Here is a 22,207-nt window from a genome sequence, read left to right as displayed (position 1 = left end):
AGGATGCCACTGTTTTTGTAATGCTAACTATGATAACAGTGTTAATGGCTAATATAGTGTACTAAAGACAGTTTAACTTTGAATTCTGTAACTATTTTGTCAGTTTGAAAATAATTTCTCCTCATGTAAAAATGTATTGACCACTTACGTCACAAAGTCTACAAAGTAATTATGGAGTGCTCTTGTCATATTAGTTTACATTTAAATTCTTAAAGCTAAATCAGAACTGGCTAACATTGTTATGAGCAGGTCATAGCTTTACAAAAACAGATGTTTTTTGTTTTAATCTCTAATTTTATGTCTGGTGGAGATTCATTGGGAGTTAATTTTCTATTTTTCTCACTTTATGAAAAACTTTGACCAGGAATTTGGTAAATTCTTTTCTAGAGGGAGATTCATTCATTTATTCATCTTAAATGTAACAAGCAAGCTAAATGCAACAACATAATGTGAAAACTTCTGAGATATTAAGAAGATATTAATCATGTCTGTCCGTCCCATCCCTCAACAATCTGCATCCTACCATTTCCAAGACTTGCTGTAATCCACTCAAACCAACAATTTGTGTCGAGCAAATACAAGCCCTGTTACAACATTACCGAGATAAAACAAACTTGAACAAACTGGCTACATTTGTACTCTGTGGTATTTTGGTTCCAGTTCATTTCAATATTCTTCTAAACTTCAGGATCTCAAAGTCTGCCAGAGTTTTGTTTTTGCCAACAGAAGTGTTTGCTTTGCAAATACACAGCGAAAGAAACTCTGCTGACAGAAAGTTCTGTTATAATGTGTTTATTCATAAAAGAGTTTGACAGCATAGTTTGTTAGTGACAGAAAAAAACAGGGAGACTGAGACATGTTGTGAAATAGTTCTTTTTAGGTTTTTTCTCCCACGTGGGGAAATGTCTGCCCAGAGTGGTGTGGGGGTTGCATCGTCATAAAAAACCTGAAGACTGTAGCAAATAAGCTGTGAATACAGACAAAATAATCAAATAACAGTTAGTTCCAGCTTTCCATGTTAGAAATCTGAATACAAGCAGAGAGAAATAAATTGTGGGTGCAAAGAAGATAACAAAAACCAAAATGAAATGTGACAAAAGAAACAGAATGAAAATGACATAACAGCTCACAAAGCTACATGAATATCAGCTCATGTACATCAGCATCATCACGAATATTTCAAACTACAGATCAATCCACGTTTCGTCAAGTGGATACAACAGATGAAGAGATGTGAAGACCAAGATTAACAGTTGAAAACAAAACTTAAAGAATGTGTGTACACATTTTCATCCTCTAGTCACATCCTCCCTGATTATCATGTGGCTGAACACAGCAGAATGAAGAAGTCATTCAGAATAGAGACCACAGATGTCAATTAAGGTCAATTCACGCCTGTATTTATTGTATTGAGCCCTGTTCCAGTTAACGTTTTTCAGAGCATCACCAAGACAAAACCTTTAGTCCAAGCTTCAAAATGTCAAGTTTTCAAAATAGAGATGCACCAATCAAGCTTTTCCTGGCTTGATTGGTGCAAGTTCCGGTTTCCTTGAGACCCAATTTTGTGATTCTGTTTTTTGGGAGAAAAAGGGGGTGTTGTGGTGGCACAGGAGTAAAATGCATGACCAATGTATGGAGGCTACAGTCCATCACAGGTTCAAGTCCCAGCCTGTTGACCTTTGCTGCATGTCTTCCCCTCTCTCTCCATCCCATTTCCTGCCGGTCAACTTACAAAATAAAGGCCACTAGTGCCACAAAAAAATTGCTACAGGCTGTTTGATACAGGTAAAACTTTTAAATTCTAAAGAAAATTAAGGAAGATTATTACTATTTGTACATCAAAAAATATTTATCTTTAACCTTTTTCATATTTTTGTTAAAGTCAAAGTATATCATGGTACATGTTGTTGTCTGATACATTTAGAGACCAAACATGGTAGGAGTTCTTAGGTGTGATGCCTTTAATGGACAGGGAAAACAGCATGGAGAAATAAGATATTTCAGTATTTGACCTGCTAATCGAACATCCCACATCCAACACCATCTGAATACTGGTTTGGAAAAGGATGGAAATTATCTACCAGAATTTTCAATTTGTACTTTTGGTTTATAAAACTATGTGCATGATTTTTTTTTAGACTGGAATTATTCTAATATGTTTGGACAGTAGTTTGCCAATGTCTTAGCCCTATTCTGTGTTTCATGAAAGTAGACATCAACAGAGTTAATAACTGCACCCAAGGTATTTACTACTAGCAACCTCTTAACAGAACCCCTCTTCAAACACATGGCACAAAATTGGTTATTTACAGCTATTGACAGCTTTGTTTAAAAATTAGGCAAGTCCTGATCCAATCTCAGGGTTCCTGATCACAGCATTTTCTAAGTGGTTGATATCTGAAGTCCCTGTTGAAGCTCAACTCCCCATACCTGTTGTTGGTCTTCTGTCTGTGATTATGCACCTGCAGTAAGACCCAAAGTTCCATTTTGCATAGCCGATTTATAACAACTAAACCGTATTTTAATGTGTGTGGCTTGCAAAAATGTATTGTATTTCATTATTTAGTTGACCAACCTTCCCAGAATCTTTTTCACTCTTCTTTATGACATTCAAAGGGGGAGCAAAATGAATAATTTAAGATATCATAAGAACTTTACCAAACAGACAGAAATATTATTTTAATCTCACTTTAATAGAGAAAACAATGTAAGTCACAAAAAGTACCTTTGATGTTTAATGAAATGCATTTATTTCCAATCCTGCTGCATAAATAAAACTATGTACTTGGAGTCAGTTCTAGTGTTAGTAAGCTATTTCAATGCATTTCCATAAGAAAAATAATAAAAACAAAACCATAAAAACAGAGTGAAACAAGTCTTCAAATTTGCTGCTAAAACAGAAAACTAATAAATTTATTTTAAAAGATATCTGACAAAGAGAAGGAGGGCATTTAAAGATAAAATAGCAAAACAGAAAAGAACCTAAACCAGAAGGAAAACTTTTTAAGTATCTAACAAAATTCCAACCTTACAATTCTTTTCTTCTGGCTCTTAATAAAAATACTGAAAAGCAAACAGCTCTGAATAAAATACTCTCACCATAGGGAAAGTTTTTACCCAACATGGAAGAATAAATAAGAACAAAACACCATCTTTTTCATTATATCCATTGGTTCTTTACAGAAGTGCGTTTTTGTCTGTTTGGCTCTTTAATATTAATAACATTAGTGAACAAACTAGACCAATTAGCCCTAGAATCCATTATTTAAAATCTACATTTGAATTTTTTCTAATGCATTTATACATTCATAATGTGATCAATCCCCTTTTTTGATTTATTTAATTTAGGCACAATTGTAATAAGAACACAAATGACATCTCCAATAAAAGCTTTCTGAGAGATTTTGCTTCACTGTGGGCTTTTTTTCTCTTTGACGGAATTTGATGCCAATAGCAAAATAATCTGTTATTTTAATTGCGAGTTTACTAAGTTTATTAAGTCTTTCAAATACAAAAATGATTTAAGCAAGTACTGGCAAAAACCTTCCAGCTCATTTCTCATTGCACAGTAACATGTTCCCACCATTTCCATTTAGCAGCGAGTAAATCTGTGAACCCTTCAATACCCTGCAAAAGGCCTTTCCCTTTTGTGACTCTGCAAACATTTCAGACTGAATGCTCTTTTATGAGGGGTCTGTTAGAAAAATCCCCTCAAATACTAGGATACTTATTTTGTAAACCTTCCATCTTCTAGCCACCTCCATTCCCCAGTGCAGCATTTAGTTCAGAGATCGGTTGAAGTTAAGACTAATTTGGCACCTTTTTCAACACAATCGAAAAAGAAACTAAAGACTTCAAATCCTGTCATATAGATAGATATACATATATTTGATTTTTTTGCTGTGTGGTCTGAGTCACACAACATGCCTTCATTTCTTTCAGTAATAACTCTATAGAGAGGAAATAAAATAGGTAGTTTACTTTTTCTTTTTTTGTTTCATGAAGAGAAAATAACATGATAGTTTTATATTTACCCCTTAGGCATTTACCAGTGAGTATTAAAATGAGTGTTTAGCAGCATCAACTTTGTGATCGTTGAATGTTCTGTTATTAAAACCATATGAGGCACCTCTTTAATTAAAACAGTTTTTTCTCTCACTGTAACTTGGATGCATTCTTTGTGTAATCGTCAGCTACTGTCAACTATTTAAGGGATCTGACTATACCTAACTGGGTTTAAAGGTGGACTGCACTGAATCCAAAACTTAAAATAAACTATTTTCTGACTGTTGCTACAAAGCCTGCAGGAGCCTATTTTAGTAATTTTATTTAAATATTTTAATGAACTACATAAAATCTCAACAGACAAGTCTAACCTGAAGGAAAAGAGAAGCACTGTGGCCAGAAGTGATGCGAAAAGGTGCTGAAGTGTTTAGCAAACAGCACAGCCCAAAAAGGTAAAAATTATTCTTTTTTTTTTTTTAGAGATGCACCGATCGTCTGGTGACCAGAATCGTCTGACCTTACGGGTGACCGGCCAGGCAGAAATGTAAAAATTTGGACTTTTTCAAGAAATACAGAAATCTCTAAAGTTTGTGACCTGCCAACACCAAGAGACACTCAAAGAGAGAGGCACTCAACGTAGGCTATTTAAAAGGAAACTGTTCACTGAGCGGTATACCTGTACTCATTTAGACATAAACCAATAAAAATACATATATATGACGCTGATTTAGATTTAAAGGGAGGTGTTTTGTCTTCATTAAAATGAAAACTGGCTGATCTAAATGTAGTATGAGTTTAGACATTTATGTGGAATATTTACCTATTCCGCATAAGCATTTGTAAGAACCATAAAAATCATGTAAATCATTCAAAAATAAATAAAAATATCAAATATAAACTCAAAAATCGCTTCTTTTGATTCAGTATAATGCCCTTCATCCATCACTTTTAAACTTATACCATCAATATGGAGAAAAACACTATCTTTGTTTATCTGAGAGCTTGAACAGGACATCGAGAGAATTGCGATTTTTAATAATAAATGTTAATAATTAACCATTGGAACTGTGCACTGACAACAAGATGCTTTCTTGATATCAGCCGATACAATGTTCAGCTTGTTCTCAGAAAAGTTTCAGTTATTCAGCATAAATCATAATTTTCAAGCATAATTAAACACTTTATAAAGTGTAGCCCATCTGGTAAAAGATTTATCAGTTACTGAAAAGTCCCAGTTTTAATCTCACTCCACTTTTTACTTCTATTTTAATGCTTTTCAATCATCTGAGCTAAACCAGGTCTATGTTTAGACTTGTATTAAAAGCACTAAAAACCCACTTTAGATGTCTACATGTGACTGCGCTCTCACACACACGATGTGAAGTCGCCTCTGCCCCATAATAAAATAGATGACCACACAGCATGAGAAGCTAAATGCTGTTTTTAGACATCTCCTTATGTTATAGCTCTTAAATTGGGATTTGGCTAAAATTTGGACTGGCAGCTCAGAACTATGTCAAAAAAAAAAACAGGATTGAAAATTGACCCAAAACATTCTGATCGGTGCATCTCTAATTTCTTTGTCATTTAATAAGAGACTGAGGTTCTCTGAAGGCTTTGTGATTGATATCTTGTTGTTGGTATTCAGAGCATAAATACAGTCAGAGTAAAAAGAAAGTAGGCCTCCTTTAAATAAAAGTAAACGTTTTAACAGTTTGTACGTATGTTGGATTTTTGGGGTGTACCTAATTTTTCATGAAACCGAGAATTCATGCAAAGTCTTTATTTAATAAATAACAACAAGATGGAATCTCTGGTGTGTCTCTTTTGTAAGGTTAGATTTAAGTTCTTTCGAAATCTGCTTTATATGTTAAAACTGTGTCCTTTATTTTCACCATGACTGTATATATGAAACGTCTCTGTGATGCGCTGCTATTTCTTGCCCAGCAAGAGATAATCATTCCTTTCATGGTGCAAATGGCAACATTTGAAACCAGAACTAGAACTCAATGGAAACCTCCAGCGCCTTAAGTCGGAGCTTTGGATTCACAAGTCCTGGCTGTCACACTATCGCTCTCACCAACATCATCTTCTGTCATACATTCGTATTTTTCTGTTTCAAACTGTAAACAAACCAACAAAAAAAGTCAGCCAGTTTGTGACAAAAACATCTCATTCTGTTGTAAAATAAGTTACAAAAAGTTGAAATAAAAATCTTTGTGTACAGTACTAAAAATTCTAAACTAGACCTTTCAAACTTAAAAACCACATATTAAGTCTATAAATACCTTACAAATATACATGTTAATTATTCAAATAAAACTTTTCTGCAACACCCTAAATGATTCAATGTTTTTAACGCTCAGACAGTGTCTTCCATCCTCAAACAAAAAAAATGTAAATGTATTTTTTTTTATCTTTTAAGTACACGGCTGTGGCAGCGATATGATACATATTTGCATTTATATATTTACAATAAATCTTTCTAGATATAGAAAAAAAGTCCTCCAAACACCACTGATTTGATCACTGAAAGGCCCTGAAAGTTTGCCTCAAGTCATGAGGAATTCTGTTACAAAACTGTTCTTAGGATGCAAAAATGTGGAAAGAAAACACTGATAAAATCCACTCTGTGGCTGGAAGTCTTCAGTGAAAACGTATTCAGCAGGAGTTCCTTCTCTGAGTTGATTCTGGTTTTGCCACTTCTCTGCAACATCTTACAGTTATATTTTAAAATAGGGCAGTTTGTTGTGACCTGTGAGCTCTGTGTAGATTAGAGGATAAAAATCAAACGTCCTCCTGCACCACTAACTGGTCACTTTTAAAATGCCCTTCATGTTCTGTAATATTTCTGAATTCAGTCCCAGGAGGTTTAATCCAAGTAGGCACGGAATGGTTTCACCACAAAACCGTTTGTAGCAAAAGACTGGCCAGAGTATAAAAATATAATTTCATTCCTGAAAAGAACGCAAACATGGTTCAACAGCAAAAAAAAAAAAATCCTTCAATGTCGAAAGTGTCTCTTGGAATTGGAGAAGAAAAGCATAAAGAGAATGCCAAACCAAGAGTTTAAGACGAGCTGAAGAGCTGAAGAAGTATTGCATGAAGTCTTTATTTCCATATCTTGAGGAATCTTGAGTCGCTGAGAGGTGATTATTTGTCACAAACTGTGAGGGGAGGTCCAGACCTGACCTCCCTAAGTTCAGGTTTTATGTCCTTATCACCCCGTTGCTGGGAAGCTGTTTGTGAAGACAGGGCTCATCAGGCAGCGGGTCGTGGGCGAACACTGAGTCGTCTCCAGAGGAGCAGGTGCTGTTGGAGTCCTGACAGGTTGGAGAGTACTGCTCGAAAGGCACCGACAGGTCCAGGTACTCCTGTCAGAGGAAGGATCAAAGGTTACACTGTCATTATCAATCCCGTCTGTGCTCACATAATTAAAGGAAAATCTGAGATCCGCTTAAACGTTCTGCATGAATAGAACCAGTGAGATATTCAACACTGTTTGGACATTGGAATTCCATTCACACAGTGCCTTGCAAAAGTAATCATACCCCTTGAACCTTTTCCCATTGATTACATCTACAAAGTCAATTTAATGTAATTTATTGGGATTTCATGTTAGGGAACAACAGAAAGTAGTGCCTGATTATGAAGTGCATGTAAATCTTTTTTTTTTTTACAACATGGTGGGGGATGATTTTCTTCAGCCATGATATAAAAGCTGGTTGGAGTTTATAGGAAGGTGAAGCTAAAGAAAGGGCAACCCTGGAAGAAAACCTACAGGAAGGTCCAGCTTCCAGCAGGTCAATGACCCTAAACATACAACCAGAGCTACAGTGGAATGGTTTAAATTAAAGTGTATTCTTCTGTAAGAGGTGCATTAGATTTTATTTAGGGTATCAGAGTAAAGAGGGCTGAATATAAATACAGGACAGACATTTACAATTTTTTTGTAAAAAGCGGGAAAACCACAAACGATCTAATTCCACCTCATATTCGAGCACTACTATTTGATGACATATCACATTAAATTGCAATGAAACATACAGACGTTTAAGGCTGAGGGTATGAAAACTTTTGTGCGGCACTGTAAGCCATGTATTTATTTGACACTGTGGATGCTGTGATGTACTTTTAAATTTCAATATAACACATGCCCCCAATACTTCTAACTGTTACAATAAATGTGTAACAGTTCTTTCTTTTTGGCTTTAAATAACCTGTACACAGAACCCACACAACACCAGTATACAGACTATTTGCTGTTTAACCAAAGCAAAAATAATACTACTAAAAAAAACAGTAACTTAAACAAAACAGACTTGATTTTTCTATGGCTGATATGAAGATACGGTCAAGAAAAACAATGGCTTTTACCAATAAAGCCTTTCCAAAGGTATTTTTAACAATAGTTTAACTCATTTGAAGCATTTTTAAGCATTTAAAAAAGGGCCTCATGTAAATTAAGGAAACGGTTATGACAAAATGTAAACTTGTTTTGCTTGTTTTACTTTAGTAAAAATGTTAACATGTTGCCGTTTTTGCAACTGGCACCAGGTTCTATTACCCTTGATTTATTGCATTTTATTAAACTGACTCTTTGTGTAGCAATAAATAAGTCTGAAGTCACACTGACAGTTTCCTGTACGCCTTGTGCCAGCATGAGCAACAGCTTTGAAGGGTGACTCACATCTGTGGAGGTCATTGATAAAATCCGGTCCAGATCTTCTACCAGCTGTCTGAACGTCGGCCTCTGAGACGGGACCGCATGCCAGCACTCCCTCATGATCATGTACCTGAAAGCCCGCAGATTAATGCCCTGTTACTCCACAGCCAATAAATTTAACTTACTGAAAACACAAAATCCAGGCACTGATGTTATCTTGACACAGTCTATTTATTTAAGAATCATGTGAGGAATTTAGCTTCCCGATGACACTGTGAAAAAACAGAGCGATCTTTGTTTCAGACACATACAGTTCATGCGTGCAGTTGGCGGGTTTGTCCATCCGATGTCCTTCTTTCAACAGTTTGAAGAGTTCCTCCACTGGGATTCCTGGATACGGTGAACCTCCCAGGGTGAATATCTCCCATAACAAAACTCCATAAGACCACCTGAGCAACACAGAGCACACACACACACACACACACACACACACACATATTGAACACTGATTACTAGGGGTGTGGCATGAGATTTTGCACTATTAAAATGCCACAATTAGGGATAGGTGGGTAACCGGTATGAAGTGAGACGATGGTTTTTAAAACGTCTTTTCTATTGAACTGTTCCCATAGCTTAAAGCAACTTTAAAGATATTTCAGAAGAAGTGCTGGACTCCTCTCCAGCCTTACCAGTCACAAATGCAGTGTTGCCCCTACCCCACCTGTTACTGTCAAGCTGGAGATAGGAGACAAGTACACTTTTTCTTTTATGACAAGAATTTGGCAGTTAGGAAATATTTCAGCTCATGAAACACATGAACAGCAATGGTGTGCAAACCAAAACAACTATCACCAGACATCACTGCCTTTTAAGGATTCTGAACAGTTAAAAAATGTAGGGAGAAATTGATTCTCCCCAAAATCTCTTATCTTGTTCTTGTAAACAGAATATTGTGTATTGTCTTTCCCTGTGAACTAGATGTATCGTTACAACCCCTAATCCTGTGCCGCATTACTATCACTGTCATATGCCCAAGCAATTATCACACAGAAAACACCACTATCCACCCCCACCCCCCTCCTGAAACACATACACAAATGACAACACAATGAAAACAATTATCAGTCATTAATATTAATCAGTTTTACTTATTGGGCTGATCATCAGCTGGTACCGATGTTAATGCCGATATTGCGTGAACTCCTACCTGAAAGTGTCAAAGTTCGCAACAAAATGCTTATCTTGCTCAGACATCAATCCATATATTTCAGGAGACAATTACTGATCCTAATTAATAGTTACTGAATATAATTTATAAAATTAATTTCATACTCTAATTGCTTGTGTTGCAGTACTTGTGAAAGTCATTATTCTTTGTAGCAAAACAAATCCCCAACAGATGAGGAACATAAACCAAGGACAGGTTGTGTTTGTTCTGTTTTACAGCCTGACATGAAAACCGATTAAGTGTTACTTCCAGAAATTACATCATCCTCATGAAAAGTAAAAAAAATGTAAGTGTACAGAATGCTAAAGATTGTTTTCTCTAAAATCCTCTTGACATAAAAACAAGGTTCAAAATACTAATTTGTAAAAAGGTCATTAGGCCAGTGATTTCACAGGTATAACACATGTATAAGTGCAAATAAAGCATTTTTATGGTTACATAGGGCCAGCCTCAGACATAAGTAGGTTTCCCGAAAAGAAAGCTAGGCTTATGTTTAAGATGATGCAACTGTAGAGAGAAACAGTTGTCTTAAATATCACTCAATCTTCGCATCCACAAAGACAGAAACTCTTCTTTTTCTTCATCATAATCTAGTAAAACTACTTCAAACAACTTCTGTAACTGCAGCTAGGTTGTTAAGATTTGTTTTAAAATGTAGCTCACTTTGTCACATGCTTTTTTAAACGATGCTGTAAAAGTTTAATGCATCTTTCAGAAGTTTAAATACTGCTTTTATAGGCTGACACCTCTAAAGTTGTATAAAGTTGTATAAAGTTGTATAAAGCCAATCAGAGATACACAGATGGTGACCAGAATCCAAAGATTATCTGATTGATTGAATGTGTTCCGACTTGCTATTGTCTGTGTCAGTAAGTTGCTAAAAATGAAGGTCAGAGGAAACACAGATGTAAGAAGCTATTGTCTCTATTTTCAGAGACATGTCGACATATGTCAGGATATGTTTCTGGATCTTTCAGGGTGTGAAAGAACGAGACCTTTAGGTAGATAACAGAAAGGCTGAATGGAGGACACCAAAGTTGCTTTTAGAACGCTTCTGAGAACACTAAAATTTGTATCAGTAAGTGAAAGCTTGACAAAAATTGGATATTAGAAATCGGGCTCAAATCTCTGACTGATGCATCTCAAAGTGAAATCATTACTTACCTTATAATGAATAAAGTTTTAAGTTTTTGACTCGTTTATTGGAATGTTTATAACCATTTCCATATCAGACTGTATGCCCAGAAGTCAAAGGCCCTCCACGGTGCATGAGGATAAACTGGCTCAGAGTGACTACTGTATAAAGGGAGGGGGAGATTTGCAGTCTGTAATCCAGACCTGCTGAAATAACAGAACAGGCTGATTCTCCCCTCAACCCATTTCCAGTCTGGAGTAATCACACGGCCCGGCAGTGTTGACAGGGGCCCTTGTTTGGCTTGGATGGCTGTGCTGGGGACACAGCGTCTGGCTGTAGCTGGCAGGGGGAAAGGAGTATTTTAGGCTGTTGGAGCTACTGCAAGATAGATTGACTTTGTGACCTGCCCCATCTGAAGAGGCCCATCTTTAGATCAGAACCAACACAACTACAGTTCAAAGTGGTAAAAGGTGTGTTTGTCTTAGAGAAAAAGGGCCAAAAGGAGCACCTTGCAATGAATCCACTGGCTTTCTAATCTGGTTATCTTTTGGATTAAGCCTGAAAAAATAACAGTAAGATTATGGAACTCCAACATGTTGCGTTCTTTGTCTGAGGTCCATTTAGGGATTTCAGAACAAACTCCACCAGAAAAGTGAAGTCGTCGATCCACAAGATGATCAGGATTACCAAGCAAGGAGAGTTGACAGTGATCCGGAGCTATTTGGCATAGAAACCCATCGGTTTAATATACACATGAACAAGTTCTGCACTTGATGCTAACACGCTCAGTCATTACATTTCAACACAAGCATTCCTCCGGTGTACAGCTGCTCAACATGAGCTGGCAGTCAGCATGTGACAGTTAGTTTGTGCAAACTCACACATCGCTCTGGTGCGTGTAGACCCGGTCGAACAAGGCCTCTGGAGCCATCCATTTCACGGGCAGACGACCCTGAAACAAAGGAAGTACAACAGAACCGCTTTTGTCAGCAGAACATTTCTGTATGGAACAAAGAAACGTCAACATAATCAAAACAATTTTCAGCCATCTTCTGCCACCTGTATACTGTCAGCTTGTTTGTTACAATGCCGTATTGTCTGATCATAGTCATACAATCAGTGTGGAGATATTCAGTAACATGGATTATGACACGTTTTTTACAAATATAAATCTGACTGGTGTGCAATGCATTTGTATACAGCCCCCTATACTCTGAAATCCAGTACAATCAACTGCTTCAAGAAGTTGCACAATTTGTCAACAGAAACATGGTGGTAGGAAGATAGATGAACCCAAAAACAATCCTTAAATAAATCTATTTAGAGGCTGCAAGAGACTTAAGACAGGGAGGGAGGATCAGTTTACAATTAGGTGCTACTTTGTATGGTCTGTCTGATAAAGTTCCAGTAAAATACTTTTATGACAACAAAGTACTCATGTTAAGACACTCACATTTGTGGTCTTTTTGTAGTAGTCTATGTTGTGCACGTCTCTAGCGAGACCGAAGTCGGCAATTTTCATGACATTGTCTTCCGTCACAAGAACGTTTCTGGCTGCCAGATCTCTGTGGATACACTGGAGGGAAAAAAAAATGCAAATTCAGTTTTAACAAAGTTTATTAGCTTTACATATAGACATGTGTATCACAAATGTCTCAAAAGATTTCGGCTGACAGCTTTTACTGGCAATGTTTTGCATGAGGCTGCTTTCCACTGACGATAACAACTTGCACAAGAGAAATTTGGTGCTGACCGACCGAAACTGGACAATTTTCTGGACTGCCCTATGAGGAAGTAAAATAATCCAATCTTTTTCCTATCAATGAATGCTCCATAGAACTATCAGGTCTTGCTAACAATAACAAGCTTTAATGTGATGGTTGTTACTGAGGGACAAAGACTCAAAGTTAGCTGTTTTCAGTATTAGTGAGGTGCCTTATAGTAAACAAGTGACATGTTGGTTGTTCATGGAGGCTGCTACTACAGAGAGCTACACTTCAGCAGTTTTTGGCTATTTTGCTTCTTCACCTTTTTGAATTTTAGGAGATTTGGCTGTTTCGCACCAAAACTTTTCTACAAGAAAAGGAGCTGTGTGTTATTTGACAACCACTTGTATTTATGACGTTTTGTCAAATTAGCAAAGGAGTAAGTTGACCCAGAACAGGTTTTAGCGGAGTACAGGAGGGGGTGGCCATGTGGTATTTGTTTAGGCATGTGACAGTGATATTGATGCAGTGCAGGACTGCAGGGTGTTTAACTGAAGCAGAGAAGCAATGTTAGCAGTGTGGTTGGTTTTTCACGGTGTTGAAAGGGTAGTGAGATATATGATAAATCATATAGGTAAATATCGGTTATCGGCTATAACAGCAATATTAATATCGGATATTCATATCGGTCTGAATTTTGATATCGGTGCATCCCTACGTTGAAGCTCTGTCTGTCATGAAAAGATTGGCAACATTTTGAAAATCTTAGAGTTAAGGCAAGGATCAACATCTGCTAATTTAAGATGCTAAAGACTGTTTAAAATGTCAAATACAAATCATGTTTTAAATTAGTAAAACCCTGTTTTACCGCCACAGCTTTAGAAATAATAAGACAGACTGGCCAAAAAAAAAAAAAGGTCACACACTCTAATATTTCATTGGAGCGCCTTTAGCTTTGATTACGGCACACATTCGCTGTGGCATTGTTTCAATAAGCTTCTGCAATGTCACAAGATTTATTTCCACCTAGTGTTGCATTAATTTTTCACCAAGATCTTGCATTGATGATGGTTAGAGTCTGACCGCTGCACAAAGCCTTCTCCAGCACATCCCAAAAATTCTCAATGGGGTTAAGGTCTGGACTCTCTGGTGGCCAATCCATATGTGAGAATGATGTCTTATGATCGCTGAACCACTCTTTTAAATTCAAGCCCGATGAATCCTGGCATTGTCATCTTGGAATATGCCCGTGCCCTCAGGGAAGAAAAAATCCACAGATGAAATAACCTGGTCATTCAGTATATTCAGGTAGTTAACTGACCTCATTCTTTGAACACATACTGTTGCTGAACCTTGACCTGACCAACTTTCTTCCGGCCACATTTCTACCTCGAAGACGATGGGTCCCCACCATCCTTCCAGTTTTTAATAATGCGTTGGACAGTTCTTAACCCAATTTTGGTAGTTTCTATAATCTCCTTAGATGTTTTCTCTGCTTGATGCATGCCAATGAGTTGACCCTTCTGAAACAGCCTGACATCTCTTCCACGACCACAGGATGTGTCTTTCGACATGGTTGTTTAAGAAATGAGAAGCAACTCCTTGCACCAGTTGGGGTTAAATAACTTGTTGCCAGCTGAAACATAATCACCCATGCAGTAATTATCCAATGGGAGGCTCGTACCTATTTGCTTAGTTAAATCCAGGTGGAGACTTTTTTTTTGGCCAGGCAGTGTATTTTTGCCACTGTTATTTATAGTTTTTAAAGAGAAGTCGGAAATGACTTAAATTGGCATAAGTAGTTCAAAGCTTTACAAAAATTTGAAATTGGTCACTTATCTTTGATTGGTGAATATTTACTTCCTGCCTTTAAAATGATGTAAAATGCTTAAAAAAATATTATTTAAAACCTTGAGTATCAACTATTCTACCTCACTCTGATCGAAGCTCAAGCAACTATAACCTGAATGCATTCCTGTATTTGCATCTAAAACAAAATTTAAATCCTAATCACTTCAATTATGTATTTGTAGTGCTTTGAATCAGAACCTATACATTTACAAAAAATACAGTATGCAAACATTAAATATGTATTTTTGGCTTGATTAAATAACAAAGGGATGGAGGACGGTCTGACCTTTTGTGAGGCCAGATACTCCATGCCTCGGGCGACCTGATAGGCACAGGACACCAGGTCTTTAAATGTGAGCTGCTCGTCAGGGATTTTGCAGGTGTCAAAGGAGTAATCCATGCCTGGAGGACGCCGTGCCCTGAGGTACTCCCTCAGGTTCCCTTTTGAAGCATACTCCACCAAGACGTACAGAGGACCTGTTGGAACGAGGACAGCACCACTTTTAAAATGTGTCTTAATTCTTGCGTTAATCCTCTCCTTTTCTTCTTTTTCTTTGAGGCTCACCATCCTGCGTGCATGCTCCCAGTAGGTTGATGATGTTTTTGTGTTTGCCTATCATCTTCATCATTTCCATCTCTGACACCAAGTCTGACAAATCTTTATCTGTTGCATCATCTGGGGAAAAAACATAGCCAAATCAGAAATAGTGCTGATATCTTTCTGGTTAATAAAAAAAGAACAGTATTCCTGCAGCCAGTATCAAACATCATATATTTAATATTCTGTAAACGGCAGGTATGGTGATAATTAACCTTTCAGCATTTTCACAGCAACGGTGAGAGGCTTGTTGGGCTTCTCCTTGTCGATGCCAACTGCCTCAGCCATGACCACCTGACCGAAGCAGCCCTCCCCCAGAGGTTTACCCAGGGTTAACCTGAAAACACAAGCCATTTTAATCTCTAAACTCTTAACTACTTGTTTTTAAAATTCTCCATATGCTTTAACAAATGGGCAGCTGCACATTGGCTTACAGGAATATTCACACCCCCTGACCTTTTCCAATGTTCACGATACAACTGAAGCTGCCAATTGGCCCATAGTACTACTCTGGAGGAGCTGCAGAGCTCAGGTGGGAGAATTTGTGAACAGGATGGCTATTAGTCATATGCTCTACAAATCTGGTTTTGGAAAACTAAAAGAGCACATCTCCCTTAAAGGGGACATATTGGTCAGGTACATGCATTAATTGGAATGTATGTACCTGACTTTTGTGAAGTGCCTTGAGACGACATGTGTTGTGAATTGGTGCTATATAAATAAACTGAATTGAATTGAAATCATGCAAAATCCACTTTTTTAGCTCTTAAACATATTTATTTTGTGTATGGGGAGTCTCTGAAAGTCTAGAAAATTTGAATTTAGTCACTCCAGATCCTGCGATGATATATTTAGATGCTTTTTGGGTCATATTTGGTCAGTCTGTCCAGACTTTTTCATTTTCTATTATGTTTCGTTCTCTTTTACGTCACAGTATTTTCTGTGGAACTTCTAAAGATGGTCATGGACTTCCTGCTAACCAATCCAGCGAATCTGCCAATTTTTTTCTCTCAGTATTCTTGAAGTTCAAGTTGAAAGATGCCGAAGCAGCAAGCAAAAAAATCTAAATGTTCTGTAAAAAATATTTCAAAAACTAAATTACCTCAAATAAGTTGAATTTTGTGGTTGTAATGTGACAAAATGTGAACACCTTCAAGGGGTCTGAATATTTTTGCATTCGCTGTTGGTGCTGACAGCTTTCACAACACAGTGTATGTTCACTGCTCCTTCTCACCTTGTCCGAGGAAACTCCCATTTGGGGTCGGAGGGCAGCTCTAGCTCTGAGACGTTGGCCAGCATGGGCCCATCGCTGGATGACAGCCGAGCAATCCGGACCAGAGGTGTGTTTGAGTTCATGGAGGAGTTAGAATCCAAGGAAACCTGCTTGGGTGCAAAAAAAAAAAATAATCTGTTATAGTCTCTGAAAAAAGTAAGGTGAAATCTGTTTAACAAGGAGATAGAAGGAGGAAGTTTTCTCATTTAACTGTATTTTCTGCTTAAATGTTGTCCTTTTCATTATAAATATCATTCAAATTTTTTAAAGAAACGAAGAATAATACCCATAGTGTCTAGTCATAATCCAATGACAAGTTTACTGAGACTCCAAATATAATCTTCTAAAGCATTCGTCTGTCAGAACCATGTCATAGCATAACAAACTGCCCGCCTTTGGCTGTGGACAGGATGAAGCAAGAGGTAACAAAGACTGATGAGGCAGAATGCATATGTGGGTAAAGGGTTTTGAGACTGTGCAGCCATCTCTATCGATCAGTAATCTCCAACTCCAGGTTTTTGGCCCTGCCTCTGAGACGATGAGCTCGACATCCTCCCACCATCTATCTAACCGCTGGGAGCTGAGGGCCATCTCCTGCTCTTTGATGGACCTGTTCATGTCAGTCTGCCGGATCGGATCGGATCTGGTGGGGTTTTGCAACACCAAGTGTAAATACAACAAGCCATGACTGTAAGAACATGAGGAATATGATGTTAAGCAAAAATAAAAAGAAATACCAGCTCCAACCCCAATTTGAGAAGCATGAAAGTAATATCTGACAGAACATGCCTGGAGGTTTACAGGAGATTTACTTTGAGTTATGAAAAAGAGAGCAAAGAACTGGTAGATTAGCCCTACAAAATTGAAGCAGAGATTATAGAAAAATGCAATAAGAACTTTCCCTCTGCTACCTTATAAGAAATGTCTTTGAAGGTGGAAAAAATTAGAAAAGACTTAAAGGCTACAATTTGAGGATCTACTTGACTAAAGAAAGGCTTCATTATGTCTCAAAAAGGCAACGTTTACACTAAAACCCTGCTTTGTTGTTTTCCAAGAACTAAATCATGATGTCCAAGCTTGTTCTTCTAGAAGTATGCATTTTGAAGAGTGCAACGCTTCAATTACAAAGCTGGAAAGCTGGAATTTGCTGAACAGCCATGCAGCTACTTTTCCCAACACAGAGAGCCCATCTAAGTGCAGCAGGCAAATGAAGCAGTCAGATTGGGGGTTTATAAGAGCTGAGACATTCAGGCAAGCAACTCTTAGTTTCACTTTGTTTTGAGACCGTTTCTTGCTCTAATATCAAACCTACGTATGCTTTCATATTTAACACAATTTCAAATGGTCAAATTGTGGCTTCTACAGTAACATGGTTTCTGTAAGTTTGAACAGAGTAATGAACTCAACTGCAGTTTGTTTTCAAAACAGCCCCAGCAGAAAGAGACACAAAATGTTCTTCCATTTGCAGGTTGTGACAAAGCAGCTGCTTCACTTTGTGTTTCTCTCTAAACAGTTCAGTGTGAAAGAGTGTGTTACACACACAGTGAAATTTAAAACTGACACTGACAGTCGGAGAATGGCATAAATATCCCTGTGCTGAATCTGCTCCAAGATAAATGTGAACACATGTCAGCAGAGTGATGCCTTACAGTATCCCAACAGGACAAGGGGAAGATCCATGACAGACAGGTGTATGATACTCTACTGAGTTCATTTGTGCCTTATGTAGTATTCCTAACTATGATTTGTTCACATTTCGTCATATTACAAACTCAAACTTCAACAATTTGTTCTGGATTTTATATAATAAATGAAAAAAAGCAGTGCATAATTGTGAAGTCAAAGGAAAATGACACATAGTAAGCAAAAGTTTTACAATTGAAAATATGAAAACTGTGGAGTGCCTTGGTATGGAGCATCTCTGACTCATTTGCAGAACTACCTTTTGCTGCACCTTCAGCTGCAGGTCTTTTTGGGGTGCCTATTTTTCTTTGCAAAACAACTCAAGCTGATTAGATAAACAGTCTTGCAACAGATTCTCATTTAGATTTAGGTTGGGACTTTGACTGGGCCATTCTAAAACAATTCATTGCAGCTTCTGGAAGGTGACCCTTTGACAGGGTTTCTGTATTTAGCTCCATCTATCTTCCCATTTAACTTTGACCAGATTCTCTGTCTCTGAAGAAAAGCATCCCCACAGCATGATGCTGCTACCAACATGTAACACTATGAGGATGTAGTTTTAACGATGCTGCTTTTAAACTAATAACCCTCTGAGGCCTTCAAATAATAGCTGTAGCTACAGGTTACTTCTGAAGAGCATTGGTGGTACAGGATTTTATTTACACGTATCAGATCAAACCTGACAGAATAGAAATGCATTTACTTTGCTCTTCCTTCACATTAAATTTCTGGTTGCATGATGACAATATGTGAAGGTCTCAAAAGGTGAATCTGGACTGAATTCTGCTCGGGTTGGAGAGGCTAAACACAGTGTGTTGCCATGTGATGATTTTGTTTTGCCCACCGTCACATTATTTCACATTGATTATCTGCAACCAATTGGGCCCGTTGGGAGTGCTAAAACAGAACAGGCATGAAGAAAGAAAGGGAGAGGGAAGTATTGTGCAAATCTTGTATCTACTTTCTGTTACCTGTCTCTTTAGGGGAAACTTTGACAGTTTTTGCACAGGCGGCGTGGGGAGCGTCTTCTGCGTGGTCATCCTCATGCGGCAGAGGAAGACAATAACCACAGCGAAGACGAAGAGCACGCAGCCCGTCAGGTAGATGAGGATGTCGGCGTAGTAGTCATCTTTGCCTGAGTTCACTGCTTCCGAAGGAGAGGAGGTTGAAACGCATTTAGTTTTCATTAAAGAAAACATTTTTATGAGCTACACAAACAAATCAGAAACGTATTTTCGCAGAGTAAAGAAGCATGCATCATTCTAGTAACTGTAGCTGTTTATTCTCATGGAAGCAATTACAGTCTTTAACACCAAGCTCAGGGATGTTTTAAACTGTTTCATAGCCTGAGGATGTTTGAACAGATGCTTTAAAGTGATCAAAGAGCAAGAAAAGCTTTCAATTTCATGCCTCGTCCTTTTAAATAAAGATATAATGACATATGCTCAACAAATTCAAATTGCTGGTAATGATCCACTAAAATGCACAGTAATCAGATTAAAGTACATTGCAAAACATCACACTGTATAAATACTTCAGTAAACATATGCAAATGAGAGAAGGATGAAAGAGACAAGCAAGAATCAACAAGACTCCCGTGTAGTGAAGAGAAATATACCTGGAAGCACCGTCAGCCAAGCGGAGTGGTAAGAATAGCCGATAGAGTTCCCCGCCAGACAGGTGTACTCGCCTGCATCCTCAAAAGATACATTGGTCAAGAAGAGCACCTCTAACTCCTTATCTGTTGTATTAATACCAGCCGTCTGTGGGGGATGAGAGGGGGATAGAGACAGAAAAGAAGGATGGAGAGGGGAGATTCCATGAGCCCAGAGGTTTTTAAAGTAAACACCCTACACAGCCTGAAGGAAAGGAGAGGGCCGAGAAGTCAGCTTTGCCACCACCAACAGCTGAAAACACCAAGAAGCACCATTACCCTGCCATGAAAAAAGGGCACGTTTTTATCTGATTTCAACAGAATTATACTTTTCGTGGTTTCAATGGGGCTTTTTGTATAGTAAACTTTAAATGCTAACTTTAATTTGGAATGATCGTTAAAGCTCCATTTAAGGAAATGTGCGTTTCTAGCAGCACTTTTTTGTTTAAGGTAAAAGTGCAAGTACAGTAAGGATGTGCTGACAACAGAAATTTTAATGAGATTTATGTAACAGGACAGAGTTGTAATATAATTTTTGATTTCACACTGAGCCACTAACATATCCATTTCCCATTCTACCAGGAAAAATGTTGGGGAGGGAGAAAAACCTAAGAATGAAGGGATTATGGCAGCAAAGAAATCCACAAATCCATGACCAAATTTCATCGATATATTCCAAAAGGATCTGTCCTCTGCTGATTAAATTTGAAAATTTAATGATGTGCATTTCGGTTTGAAGGTTATAAGTGTTCAATATCTTACCTGCTGTAGATCACTTTTTTGGTGTCTTCATTTAGTATAAATTTAGTTTAGTTGGTCCCATAAACTGAGTCTAAGTCTGAAAGGGCCTAAAAGTAAATTTGTTTACTGAGGGAATGGTTTATGTGAAATGCTATTTTTAGAACCTTCAAACGTTTGCATTGGACAGGTATTCATGTATAAGCTGATGATTATTTATGCAGGAAATAGACGTAATAGGAGGTTTGACACCAATTATCTTTCCTGTGTCCCTTATAACAGCATTCCTATGGGGACACATGGTGGTGGCAGCATCATCCCTACTTCTCTATAAGGAAGTAACTATGGCCAGAAAATGTATTTCACACAGAAAGATCATCAGCCGTGTACCACTTCCTTCATCTAATGTATGTGCAATTATATAAGAAAGTTAAGTTTGTGTTTTTTCAAACAAAACATCTCTTCAAAAATCCTGAAATATTCATTTAAACGTAGTTTGATACGCTACACTACATCAAAAAAATACATTGCAGTAATGAATTTTCTACTTTAGCTAATAGTTATAGTCAAAGTTCCTCAGTAATGAACACTGCCATCACAGCCCTGTGCTGCATACTTTGATATAAAAGCTCATTGATATTGCAGCAAATGCCTCGCAGGGAAATCAATACTAATCTGTGTGCGTTTGAGGGAGGTTTGGTCAGTGAGGGTTTATTGCTGGCTTTTAGATTTATAGTATATTTGTGTGAGGGTGAGACCTTTGAAGCGATAGTAGCAATTAAGAATGCAATGTTGTGGTTGCTATTGATCAGGGTCAACGTGACACTCAGAGTTAAAATGAATGATAGCTACTTACTAGCAAGATGTGATTACTTGAACTCAGCAGAGGAATGTGTGTGTGTGTGTGTGTGTGTTTGTCCTATTGGCAAGTCAAGCAGACCCACAACCAAGAGGAACATTGCAGGGGAGGGCAAGCAGCAGAGAGCATCAAATGTGGTGAAGGCGGTTCCTGCAAGAAGCTCAGTATTTACCTGGTTTGTGTACCATAAGCCAGAAAGCTTTTTCCGACTTGCCTACAAAGTTTGAGGCACGACACCAGTACTTCCCGGCATCATTCTCTGTCACGTTGGACAGTTTCAGTATACTGTGAGCCACAGTGTGTTTACTGACATTACTCTGTGAAGGGAAAATTGAGAGGCACAGTGAGGCCCTAGAAAGTCTTGCAAGAACACATTGTCACAAAAACCTGCAGTAGCTCAAGAAATCCTGCTGTTTTTTAGTTATAAGAGCTGAGTTGATTGAGAAGCATATTAAAAACTTAGGCTTTAGAGGTGAAGTCTTTAGTGAACTGGTGACTTGAGTCTCAGAATAAGACTCGAGCTTAAGTTGAAAAACAACGACTTCAGATATTACTTCAACTCTCACCCTAAACAGTTGAGATTTGACTTGGACTCATGGTCTGGGGCTAGAGTTTTGACTTAGACTTGCACTCTAAAGACCGAAGACTTGGCAAAAAATTACATGTGAACATCTCTGGTATTAAATCCCATGCACACGTATGCATCTGTGCTAACATACCTATTGAACAGCCAAAGCACATAAAAGAGAAAGCAAATCATGTTTTAATGTTCGCTTTGCACATCCAGGGCTTGACTCTTCCTCACCATCCA

General features: G+C 37.8%; 1 protein-coding gene across 6 annotated transcripts in view; it reads right to left on the bottom strand.

The window, feature by feature from the left end:
- Positions 1-776: 776 nt before the first annotated feature.
- Positions 777-22,207, bottom strand: part of fgfr3 (fibroblast growth factor receptor 3) — an 82,351-nt gene continuing 60,920 nt past the window's right edge. For 2 of the 6 annotated variants that reach the window (XM_047344724.1, XM_047344728.1), the window contains exons 8-18: positions 21,569-21,713; positions 19,117-19,292; positions 16,424-16,572; positions 15,405-15,526; positions 15,157-15,267; positions 14,878-15,068; positions 12,488-12,610; positions 11,916-11,986; positions 8,983-9,120; positions 8,696-8,801; positions 777-7,379 (exon numbers count right to left, since the gene is read on the bottom strand). In XM_047344724.1, coding sequence (XP_047200680.1) covers positions 7,215-7,379; positions 8,696-8,801; positions 8,983-9,120; positions 11,916-11,986; positions 12,488-12,610; positions 14,878-15,068; positions 15,157-15,267; positions 15,405-15,526; positions 16,424-16,572; positions 19,117-19,292; positions 21,569-21,713 — 1,497 coding nt within the window. In that variant the 3' untranslated portion in view covers positions 777-7,214. Of the gene's footprint in view, positions 7,380-8,695; positions 8,802-8,982; positions 9,121-11,915; positions 11,987-12,487; positions 12,611-14,877; positions 15,069-15,156; positions 15,268-15,404; positions 15,527-16,423; positions 16,573-19,116; positions 19,293-19,763; positions 19,909-21,568; positions 21,714-22,207 lie in introns of all 6 variants that reach the window. The other 4 variants (XM_047344723.1, XM_047344727.1, XM_047344725.1 and 1 more) reach the window with 3 other exon arrangements.

This window comes from Girardinichthys multiradiatus, chromosome 19 (assembly GCF_021462225.1).
Source record: "Girardinichthys multiradiatus isolate DD_20200921_A chromosome 19, DD_fGirMul_XY1, whole genome shotgun sequence".
In the NCBI taxonomy this organism is placed as follows: Eukaryota; Metazoa; Chordata; class Actinopteri; order Cyprinodontiformes; family Goodeidae; genus Girardinichthys; species Girardinichthys multiradiatus.
This window is presented reverse-complemented; position numbering and strand designations above follow the sequence as displayed.